This window comes from Canis lupus, chromosome 24 (assembly GCF_003254725.2).
Source record: "Canis lupus dingo isolate Sandy chromosome 24, ASM325472v2, whole genome shotgun sequence".
Lineage (NCBI taxonomy): Eukaryota > Metazoa > Chordata > Mammalia > Carnivora > Canidae > Canis > Canis lupus.
In genome coordinates, this window is record NC_064266.1 from 360,318 (window position 1) to 371,944 (window position 11,627).

Consider the following 11,627-nt stretch of genomic DNA (forward strand, 5'->3'; position numbering starts at 1 on the left):
TTTCTCTCAGCAAGGCTGGACTTGGATTATGAGAAATTGCTACACACCCACAACTCCCTCTGTGCTGGGTCTTCGGGGTTTTTGCATTTCTCTGCTCTCAGGGGTAGCCTCACCTTCCTGGGAGGGACAGAAAAATGGGTCTAGTTGGAGACAGGCCCGTGGAGACTGTCCCATCACACTGAAGAGGCCTCTAGGCGGCCAGCGTGGCACTGAGCCTATGCGGCTTACTACCCCAGCAGGCAGAGGCCCGCGTCCCTCACCAGCAGGCTTTCCCATCTACAGTCAAGATGCAGTCCAAGTAGTTATGTAAACAATCCCAAGGCTATAGATCCTGATTTTAAATTTCACTACCCATGAAACAAAAAATTATACTTGCTCCAATTAAGAATCTTATTTCTACCAAGCCTCAATTCTAACAGAAGAAAACTTTAGACTGGAGAAACTTTTTAGAAAGCAAACATTTATTAACACATTAAATGATTTTTCGTAGAATTTCTAAAGAAACAAATTCAAGACAAATTCTTTGAGTAGGTAACAAAATAATCTATTTAAATTCCTTCTCATTAAGATGACTTTACTCCATGAAACAGTACATCAGCTAGCTGGGCAGGCTCATTCTCTCACGAAGAGTGAAATGGTTGTGTGACAGTTCTGTTGTTCTTCTGTAAACACAACCAGAGTATGCTATCATGGTTGAAAATTCAGTACTGCCATCTTCAAGAGCAAGTGTGAAACATGTCATCAGCACCTAAAACATCTTAGAGTGGCTTTACTATTAATGTAACATGTTACGAGTTAGAAAATAAGTATTGAAGGAAAAGCCTTCCCACATTAGTTTCTGACATAGTGCAGCTGCATCTTCATCCTGGACCTCTGGATAAAGTACGTTCCTCTTAGAAAGTGAATGTCTTTTCACAGCAAGTTTAATAAATTAAAACGTAAGAAAAATAGCAACTAGTGAACAAAAGAATTCTTCACGGTTCTCTCTTTAATGTGTTGAGGGTTACATGTGAGTCAAAGCACTTAGCATGCGGCAACACACCCGAGCCATTGGAAGCAAGAATCAGGCTTAGCAAATACAGCGGAACTACACTGCAAATTCATTTTAAGCAGAATGCCAGCAGGGGCCAGCCACAGGAGCACTGGAGACAGTCAATGGTTCTTCACAATCCGCTCTTAAGGCATCATCAAAGAGGAGTTCCCTTCCGCTTACATGCTCATGTTTCCAAGGAAATAGATATGTGGAAATTACTTGCCCGTTTCAAGCTCCTGATGCGTAGATGAGAAATTCTGGGTTTTTGAAAATCACAAAGTCAGGAAAACCCAGCCAAAAAAGCTAACACTGTGTTCTAAGATTTGTCAGATCACCCCACTGCTACTGGTGAGTAAAAGGACTCCACAGTGTTTTGAGTGTTCAAAACCTCTTGCTTCACTTTTCATATCTCTGCAAAAACTACGACACCATTTGCTGCTAGAATCTTTGGTAGGACAGCTTGTACCTAATCAGACTTTAGGAATGAAACCCAACAGCCACACTTCATTTCAGCAGTGATTCTATGGCCAGCTTCCTAGCTGTGAAGACTAAGCCATTTTCAAGTGTTCGAATCTGTCACTCCTGTTTCAGTGCCTACAGACAGGAGGCGAAGGGGAATAAATGCAACCATCCATTTCTTCAATCCAACTCAAGGTCCCCAGAGCGAATCGGACTTGCTTCAGTTCAAGAGGAAAGAGCTGAAATACATGGTCCCAGTTTTACTTCAGCTTGGCAGAAAAATAGCTTAAAAGTATCAGGGAAATAAACCCACACGGAAGGGTAAGGCAGGCTGTGACCAGGGAGATTGCTAACAGTAACTGGGCCAGGGCTCTGTATTCTACAATTATGTAGTTGCCCAAACTTCATACACGTCAAGACATGCGTTACGGTTTCACATCTGACCTGCACCAGGATTCAGTGAGGTCATGTTAATAACTGCCTTGTTTGTTGATCAAGTGTAGCTGAGATCATGCGGACTGGGATTTTTAAGGGGAAGCTATAAAAACGCTTTGAGAAAGACGTGCAAGTTAGCAGAGATTCAGGAAAATGTGCACAAGGTATTCTTGTCCACTCTGTCCACAGACAGATCTTGGCCCCTGGTGTTAATCCACGTACAGCAATCACCCATGCTGAGATGCAGCGTAGCATCTGCCTGGCAGGTAAGTAAGCGCTCATTCCATGTTGGTCAGCGAGTGAAGCTGTGTGGGCATCGGGTCTGTCTGTGGAGTCAGCTCGCTAAGCTCACTGATGGTAGTGGCCAGCAACGTGTCCTGAGACCCCATGCAACGGTCTGACTTGCAGGCTGTATCTGCAGAATCGTTCTCGTGCACTGTAGGTATGCTGCCTTGGACTGTGCCTAGGTTGTGAAAATGGCCATTTTCTGCAAAAGACAGCAATTTATCCGAAAGTTTGGGTGGCGTATATTCTTCATCCGGCTGCTCAGTCTTGTGCGTGTCATCATTCTTGGGTGAGCCATCTACAATGACAAGGAAAGACTTCCATGGAGTATTCTTATCATGTATCTACGAATCAAACACAAAACATAAGTCACAGCGTATCTCTGAATAAGTACATCTTTTAAAACAATGGTTTCTTTTCAACTTAAATTTAGTTTCTACTGTAGCAAAATACCCTTTCACTAATGGCCAAACCTCTACCACCACTGTCACCATTAAGAAGCACTTATTATAGATTGTGCCTCTAGGACCCAGACGTGGTTCTGTGTTCACACTGTGAGTGTATACCCTTGCATAAAAAACCTGAAAAGGAAAGACCCACTGTCTTCTATAACCACCGTACAGAATGAGAGCCAGCATTTTTTTTTTAATTTTATGTATTTATTCATTAGACACAGAGAGAGGCAGAGACAGAGGCAGAGGGAGAAGCAGGCTCCCTGCAAGGAGCTCAATCCCAGGACCCTGGGATCACGCCCTGCTGAGCCAAAGGCAGACACTCAACCACTGAGCCACCCAGGTGTTCCGATGGCCAGCATTTCTGTCTAGAGTTATGTGTACCTGGGGACCAGCAATTTGTCATTCCAAAGCCACACTACTGCTTCTGCTTACCGAGGTATGCCGCCTGAGAGTGGACTTGTCAGTGAACGTCCGCCCACATGCATTACACATGAATGGCTTCTCCCCCGTGTGGATGCGATGGTGACGCTGGAGAGCATTGAGCTGGGTGAACTGCTTACCACACTGGTCACAGCAATAAGGACGTTCCCCTGAGATGGGAAGAGAAGCAAGCCACTGGGTGATCTTTCCAGCCTACTTTATGGAATTCTGATACCCTGGAATCACGCTGCTGGGAGAGCACTGGGAAGCAGCTGCAGGAAGGCTACACTGGGAACAACTCAAGAGTCGATTGATGGGTACAAATCTATCCCTACAATACCAGGAGGTTATAGCTACACCCAAAAAGGACCAAAGCCAAAAGCTGGTATCACATCTACAAAAATTCACCTGTTTCCCACAGTAATGTAATATAAAATTCCAAGTCCCATAATAAGTGAATTTGCATGTGCGTATATATGTATAGACAGACCATCAGCCCAAATTCCAATCTGAAAATACTGAAATGTCCACATATCCACAACCACATGCAAACATTCATACCGTTTCAGTTTCTGAAACCAGAAACTAGAAACTCAGAAATTAAAAAATGTTATTATGACACACGATTCTAAATTCCAAATAATTTTCTAGTAGAACTAAAACTTTTGGGATATTATCCTTGCCACACTGAACTCCCTTCCCTGGCGACATTCCAGCCATACCTGTGTGGACTTTAATATGCTGATAGAGCGAATTCCGCTGGGCAAAAGTCCTGAAACAAACTTCACATTTAAAGGGTTTGGATCCAGTATGGATTCTATTGTGATGTTTTAAATACTCCTTAGAAGCAAAACTCTTGCCACATGTTTCACACATAAAAGGTCTTTCACCTACATGAAACGATGAAACAGAAAGTTAGAAATGACAGAGGCACCGGAACGCTAGAAGAGTAGGCCCATGCCCTAGAGCACATACGAACTCAGAAGTGCTATACTGGGAAGCATGTTACATCTTTTAGTTAAAACTGTCATAAAACATCTATTCATGTAAGATGCCTGCTACTTGCTGAAAGTTCATGAAAAATCCTTGGGAATCCCAACAAGGATCCCACCAGCCTAGAATTAGATTGTTCAGTCAGCCCACATTTTGGAAACGTACTCATTCCAAACAAGAAATTAATCTTACAACTTGTTTGGGGGAATTGTTGAATTTTTCAAAGCAGTACTCCTGCACGTTATCAAGACAAAAGTCCCCCTTGAGAGGAGAGGGAGTTTACAGGGATACGTATGCATGGCTGGTCTGGGACAGCAACTCCAATCAGAATAGGAGAAAAATACTCCCATTTCACATTGTACAGTTTGAGTCTTTTAATCCCACAAATCAGACTTACCTGATTATGAGGTATGCCCCTGACTTTACAAACATCAAAATAAAAATACCAGTTTTAACAGAAACTGAATACATTCATAGTTTCATCAAATGATGGGTTCTCACTTAATGCTTCAGTGTGACCTGATCTTACCTCCACCCCTCATCTTCCATTAGGCACCATTTCTCATTTTAGAGTCTCAGTAAATCCAATCATTAAATGCCTCAGCTCTGCCACACCTGCATTTGAACTTGAGGCTCTTATGGCAGTATTTGAGACATACAAACTTAAAATGCAAGCAAGTAAGGAAGCACTGGGTTACTATGATAACAGCAGCATACAACAGTTAGATTCTGTATCTCATACAACAAGGTTCTGAACCTCAGGATTGCTGTGCTAAATTTGAATAAAGTCAACTTAAATTTTCTCCCTCCCTTAGTACAATTACATCACAAAATTTTGGAAAATAGAAATGAGATAATCCCACGACCTAATACATCATATAGCAATTTATTTTCATCTAGTCTTTTATGTGCAGGTTTCCAATGTAGTTGGGATTAGCTGTATGCTGTAATTGTGCACTTCCCAGGCCACATCCAAGCACAGGTGTTTTTCATAACATTCAGAGTCCTGGGAGTGGCCCCATCGGGATCCGGGAATGGATGGATTTACCAGTTTACTGAACCACTTCCTCTTTGGTTGGACAATCAGGCTGTTTATAATGCTCTGTTATTAGGGAGAGCAAGAAGTAGATGACAGTATATAGCTTCTCCCATATTTTGAACAATTTCTTTAAGACAGATTCCTGGAAATGGAATTTGAAGCTAGTACAGTGGAAACGGTTTCATACCCCTTGATACTTAAGACTCAAGTGCCCAGTCCTAAGGCCCAGTGTGCGGAGGCTACTGCCACAAGCACGCCCCAACAGAGCCATGGGCATATCTGAGTTATTTGGTTTGGCTCACGTAAGAGAAGGAAAAGCTGTATCATGGCCTTAACCTGCACCACTTTGGTAGATGCCAACTTCTAAATTAAATGGCAATTTCTTCTACAGCTAGAAAAACATTCAATCACAACAGCATTGAGTATTTACCTGTGTGACACCTTTTATGATAAATCAGCATGTGGTTCTGAGTGAATCTTGCACCACATTCATCACAGACAAAAGGTTTTTCCCCTGTATGAATTCTGAAAGTACAACATTCAGATGATAACTTAGGATGTATCTCAAAGCTCACTTTGCAATACAATTTCCACTCTAGCCTGCAAAGACGGTTATTCCAAGAGACCGAATGAGGATGGCTGAATTGGACATACACAGGCCCATGACCTCCATCCCCAAAGTCGTTTCCACCGGAGGCCAGTAGGCTCCCTCGCTTCCCCGGCGGGGGGCGCTGCCCGGCCCATGCCCGCAGACACTTGCCTCTGCTCTCTCACTTCACCACTGAATAGTACTGTGCGGGGTTTGCAAAGCTTCCTCATCAGAGTAATCGACCACAGACACCTCAGGACTACGGCTGACAAAGCACCATGTGATCAAAAACGTTACCGTCCATTCCTAAGATGGATGACATGACCAGTCCAGAAAGAACGGCTCTCAAAATGCTGAAGAAAGCTGGTTTCTGAGGAGCGTGCATCAGCATATGAGTTTCACAGCTAGTATGAAGCAGCCATCAACCACGACTCACTGCATACTTCCTACACCAAGGTTTTAAACTGATTGCAGCGTGAAAAGACAGTGAACACTGCGCTGCCACCCCAAAGACGCCCCAGCCTGACAGCAGGTCTACAATACAGTAGGACTGCTTGTCTAGATTTCAGGCACAACCCGTGAGCACTGGAAGGAAAGCTATTTAAAAACTGGTGTACTCTGCCTACAGTTCCAAAGTTATGAACAGAAAACACTGTCCTGATTCTGGAGCTTAGACTAACCAGTGGCACTTTCCAAGCCCTGAGAACAAACACAAGACCAGAGGAGTGTCCTAAAGCCCTAAACGTCCTCTCACTGAGGCTTTTCATGGATGGTGGGACCCAGCTGATCACAGGCCTGAGTTCTAAAAGAAGAGTCAGGAAGAGAGCAATGAAGGTCATTAGCCCAAGTGCCTCTCCAGCCAAAGCACAGCAGGCAACGGAAGCTCCAGAGGCTCCTCTGGGGTAGGAAGAGCCTGGCCCGCTGGAGCCGAGACAAGGCTGGTGGGGCCTGGGTCTCACGTCCAGGCTTCTGTCCTGGCACTGGGCATGGGTAAAGGGGCTGGCTGTCAGCCTGGGGCCTGTAGGAAGGCTGAGGGAAGACACACCTCTACCCAGGAAGAGACCTCACAGACATCCCAAAGCAGTCCTCCAACTTCTAGAGGGCACAGATTAAAGAGTGGAATGTCTGCGGGCTGTACTGGCCCAACCCTGGCATGACCCAGATCCCCGGCATGCCTGGCTCCTGGTGGGCCAAGAGCACCCTGGCAGAGGCTCTGGTGGGCGGCTGCAGCCCTACCTCATGTGGGTCTTTAGCGCTGAGGGCTGCGAGAACTTGGCATCACACTCAGTGCAGCCATAGGGCTTGTGGCCCGTGTGCGTCCGTTCGTGCAGCCGCAGCGCTGTCTTGGAGCTCAGACCCTTGCCACACTGCTGGCACTGGTGCCGCTCGCCGCCGCCCTCGTGCACCTGCACCACGTGTCGCTTCACATCCTTCTTCCTCTTGAACTTCTTGCCACACAGCTCGCATGGGAAGTGGCGCTCGCTGCTGTGCACATGGCGCTGGTGGCTCTTGAGATTGCAGCGGTTGGCGAAGGTCTGGCCGCACGTGTCACAGCGATGGACCACCTCAGTAGCCACCCCGTGGTGGTGCCGGATGTGCTTCAGGAAGCTTTTCTCATACAGAAAGGCCTTTTCACAGATAGTGCACTTGAAGTTGCTCTTCCTCTTCTCACCCTCATCGTCCTCATCATCGTCCTCCTCGTGGCCCGCTGCTGGCAGCACCTGTGCTGCCACAGGCCCTGCGCCACCCTCCTCCCGTTTTGTGATGGGCTCCATCTCTGCTCCCGCGGTGTCGGAGCTGGGGTCCTGGAAGCCACAGTGGTCTCCCGTGTCATCCTCAGCACTTTTCTGCTGCTCCCGGAGCCTTCTTGTGTACTTCTTTTTAGGTATTTCCACAAACACCTTCCTTCCAGCCAGCCGTCCACTGGCCCTCCTGATTTTCGTGTAGGGAGGCTTAACTGCATCTTTTTTCTTCTCTAGTTTCTCCTTGGACTTCCTTGGGGGCGTGTCTGGCAACATGCCATTGTTGATTGTCTCCGCCAAGGGATCTGACTCCCCGAGGCCATTAGGGAGTGGACTGTCCACTGCTGGACTTGCCCCGAGGTCAGGGGCGACAGAGGATTGGGAGCCACTGCTCCCTTCTGCCTCCTGAGATTCCGAGAAGTTCTGCAACTCCAGAAGTACGGACTCCAACATCTGTTTCTTCAATTGAAAACAAGTTTCCGATAAGTCCAGACATTTTAGTTTCTCAGCCATTTCCAGCATTCGCTGCACACGGTCTTCTTCAACCTGTACCTTTGCAGTGTACACAAACTCGAGAAATGAGGCAAAGTCAACAACTTGCACTTCATTTAGGTAGACATTAGTCCTTGAACCATCCACAGTCTTCTCATTAAGGAACATCTCCTTAAAGAACTTGCTGGTGGCTGCCAGCACGGCCTTATGGGCCATGAACTCTTCACGGACGCCCTGGTACTCCACACTGACAGTCACATCACACAGGTGACCAAGAAGGCGTAGTTGGTGCATTTCCTGCAGAAGGTTGAACGGTGAGGATTTGGATTCCAGCAGAACTGCACCACTTTCCATGTTTCTTTTTTCTAAAAATAACTCTAAAAAGCAGAAAAAAGAATTACTTATGCCTGAGCAAACACTGAAGTGAAAGAATTAAAAATTAGGATTATTTCAGTTCTCTAGAGGATATAAACTGATTAATAATAACCAAAAGCTAGCTTCCCTCACGTAAAGATACAAATCACACCACTTAGCGACCTTCTACAGTGTAGTCCCAATGCCCCTTCATAATATAATATTTGCACACAAAAAAATTACTAAGATTTCTCTCAATGATAAACACAACTGGTCAAAGTTATGCATAATGAAAAATATGACAGCAATAATTTGTTTATCTAGGTCATTTTCTAACTTGCTTATGCACACGTACCTCAAAACCTTAATAGAATTTACAGCAACAATAATATCTAGCTCTTTGGCCAGGAAACCAAATAATTAAAACAAAACATGTGGCTACTACTGAGAACAAACCTGAAAGAATCATGTCTGCCTCTGAAAATAACCAACTAAACAAATAACTACTTTCCCTGAGGAAAATCACATGGAAAAGTAGTCCACAATCCATGGCCATTTCCAGCACCCCTAAACACCTCATAATTTGAGTTACCATCACTCTATGAGAATAGTTTCATGAGCTGTGCTACCTTGAGCAAGTAACTGCATCTCTCTAACCACAGTGTGCTCCTCTGCAGAAGACTGGCGGTCCCAGGAGGCTGCAGGGACTACAACCATGTCAAATAGCCGCACCTGAGGTTTGTAAGCTACTTGCTATTGGCTTCCGTACACCAGGCCTAGGTGTTGTAATCACCATCAACATCCCCACTTTGGGCAGCCCCGGCGGCTCAGCGGTTTGGCGCCTGCCTTTGGCCCAGGGCGTGATCCTGGAGACCTGGGATCGAGTCCCTACATGGGGACTCCCTGCATGGAGCCTGCTTCTCCCTCTGCCTGTGTCTCTGCCTCTCTCTCTCTCTCTCTCTCTCTCTCTCTCTGTGCGTGTCTCTCTCACGAATAAATAAATTAAAAATCTTTAAAGAAAAAACATCCCCATTTCATGGAAGAACTAACAAGGTAACAGTAAGTGGTTGGGCTGGGACTTGAGCCTGGGCCTGCTCGTCAAGCCCCTCAGCTCAGCAGTGCCAAAGGCAGAGCCGCTTTAACTACATCTTTCCACGGCTCGGGACACTGCAGAGGTCACTCCCCAACCTCAAGGTGTGCTCTCCCTGGCTTCCCTGGCGCCACACAGCACCGTGGGTCACTCCTTCTGCTTTACTGGAGCAGCTCTCCCTCGGCCTCCCTGACTCCTCAGGATGCACCCCGCCTCGCGCTCTAGATCCACCTTCCCCTTCCCAGGACATTTTGGTCCCTAAGTCTCCACGGCCTGTCCTGCTTCCATTCTCCTCCAGCCAGATCCTGGACGTCAGACGCGGCAGGCCCGGGGCAGGGCTCGTCTTCGCCCTCCTGGAAAGCCGGCCTCTCTGCCCTACCCCCTCCTGCGGTCCCACGGGGATGCTGGGGCGGCACCTGCGGCTACGGCGGGCCCTGCGATCACCGGCCGCTCCGGGCGGGAGGGGCTGCCCTCCGAGGGCCCGGCTGTGGCGAGAACGTGCCGGGGGCCCGAGCAACCACCTGAAGGTGAGAACCGAGGAGGGTGGGGGTGGGGGTGGGGGTGGGGGTGGGGAGGGAGGACACCGACCCCAGGCCCGCCTCAGGGGAAGGGCTGCAGGGGCTCCGTCAGCCCGAGGCCCTCACACCACGGCCCCGGCCCGCGGGCAGACGAGCCGACCTGCCGGCGGCCGCAGTCCACACACGGCGGCGGCCTGCGAGCTCCGGCCGGGAGGCGGCGGTCATGGCGACGCCCGTCCTCCGCGGGCCGCCCCCGCCGCGCCGCCTCCAGGGCAGCGCCCTCGGGCCCTCCCTCCGCCGCGGCGGCGCACGCCCCGCCCCGCCCCGCCCCGCCCCGCCACACGCCCCCCTGCGAGCCGACCCGGCGCCCGCTGGGCCGCAGGCGTCCAGGCTGCCGCGCGGTCCGGCCCGGCTCTCCCGCCCCGGGCCGCCCCCGAGGCCCGACGCTTCGCCGGCGGAGCGCGCGCGGACGGACGGACGGACGGACCGGGAGGCGGAGGCTGGAGCCAAGGGGCCCCGGGGCCCGCGGGCCACGCACTCACCTCCCAGCCGGCGCCGCCGCCGCCGCCGCCGCCGCCGCCGCGCGTCCGCCGGACCAGGCCCCCGGGACCCACGGCCCCGCTGGGCGGGACGCGGCTGGCAGCGCGGGCGCCGCCGATTGGCCGCCGCCGCCCCGCCCCGCCCCCTCGGCCCCGCCCCCTCTGCGCGCGCACGTCCGACTGCGGAGGCCGGTGGGGCCGTCGCCGGGCCCCTCTGACGCGGGGGCAGGAGTCCGCGCCTGCGCACAAGACGACGGCGGCGTCCTCGCGTCGGGTCGTGGCGTCGCGGGGCGGGGCGGGGCGGAGCCGGCAGCCGCGGCCGTCAGGGGCGCCCGCCACCCCGGGCCGGGGAGCCGGGGAGGAGCGGGCCGGGCCGCCGCGGGCATCCCGCGACTGGAGGGCGGTGGGCCGAGCGCTTAGGCGCGCTCCGGCAGGCGGGGGCGGGGCGGGGCGGGGCGGGCGCTCAGCGCCATCCTTCCCGCGAGGTCCCGCCCGCGAGGTCCCGCCCGCGAGGTCCCGCCCGCGAGGTCCCGCCCCGCGCCGCGCCCTGAGCGCCGAGACCACGCCCGCCTCGGGGTCCCGGGGCAGTGACGGAGCTTCCCACTTGGGGGAAGGCTTCGTGCTCGGCGGTGGGACCCGTGCTGGGTCTGCGCACCCCCCGCGCCCTCCTTCGGAGTCCCTCTTGGAGAGACTCGCCCTAAATTCAACTTCCAGCTCCCGGTTCCTCCGGCCCTGCCCCCTCCGGGAGCCCCAAGCGGAGCCTCGCGGCGGGTGTCGAGGACGCGGCGCGCGTCTCCTCTTGCTCCTTGCGGACGAGCCAGGCCTGGGTCGGCCCTGGGGCCCGGAAGCTGGAGGCCCGGCCCGAGGGCCCCGGTGCCACCTGCTCGCAGTGTCAGCGGAAGGCGCCCACCCCCGTTTCCTAGGACCCCGACCGTAGCGGCCGGCTCGTTCCGAGTTGCACAGTGGCTCCCGCCACACAGAGGAGAGGGGCGTTTCTGCCCTGGGCAAACCGGGCAGAGACTGGGGCGGCCGTGTGGCCCGGCGCGCCGGGGGAGGAGCCGCGGCGGTCGGCAGCCCCGTCGAGGCCGCTTCCTGGAGGTCCAGCAAGTACCGGCTCGGTTCGGGCACGCGTGTGACACACGGAATCCGAGATTTCTGCTGCCTTCGTCGATGGCCCGTGATGC

General features: G+C 51.7%; 1 protein-coding gene across 4 annotated transcripts; it reads right to left on the bottom strand.

The window, feature by feature from the left end:
• Positions 1-440: 440 nt before the first annotated feature.
• Positions 441-10,545, bottom strand: GZF1 (GDNF inducible zinc finger protein 1). 4 transcript variants are annotated; one of them, XM_025469093.3, is made up of 6 exons: positions 10,447-10,545; positions 6,945-8,319; positions 5,550-5,644; positions 3,810-3,977; positions 3,100-3,257; positions 441-2,556 (listed from the first exon to the last, which is right to left on the bottom strand). In XM_025469093.3, exons 2-6 carry the CDS (start codon positions 8,294-8,296, stop codon positions 2,206-2,208), a joined length of 2,124 nt encoding a protein of 707 aa, XP_025324878.1. In that variant the 5' UTR covers positions 8,297-8,319; positions 10,447-10,545; the 3' UTR covers positions 441-2,205. The 4 variants fall into 4 exon arrangements, with proteins under 4 accessions (XP_025324878.1, XP_025324879.1, XP_025324880.1 ...); XM_025469094.3 differs by lacking the exon at positions 10,447-10,545 and adding an exon at positions 9,975-10,113; XM_025469095.3 differs by lacking the exon at positions 10,447-10,545 and adding an exon at positions 8,926-9,179 and having other exon boundaries at positions 441-2,510.
• Positions 10,546-11,627: the final 1,082 nt, after the last annotated feature.

What these genes read in the sequence shown, in the direction of transcription:
- GZF1 (XM_025469092.3), bottom strand. Translation starts at nt 9,013, where the DNA reads ATGGTTGTAGTCCCTGCAGCCTCCTGGGACCGCCAGTCTTCTGCAGAG. An exon ending in GATGCAGTTACTTGCTCAAG is followed by an intron (nt 8,320 to 8,925) that starts GTAGCACAGCTC and finishes TCTGCTTTTTAG; the next exon opens with AGTTATTTTTAGAAAAAAGA. An exon ending in CTCTCAGGCGGCATACCTCG is followed by an intron (nt 2,557 to 3,099) that starts GTAAGCAGAAGC and finishes TTTGATTCGTAG; the next exon opens with ATACATGATAAGAATACTCC.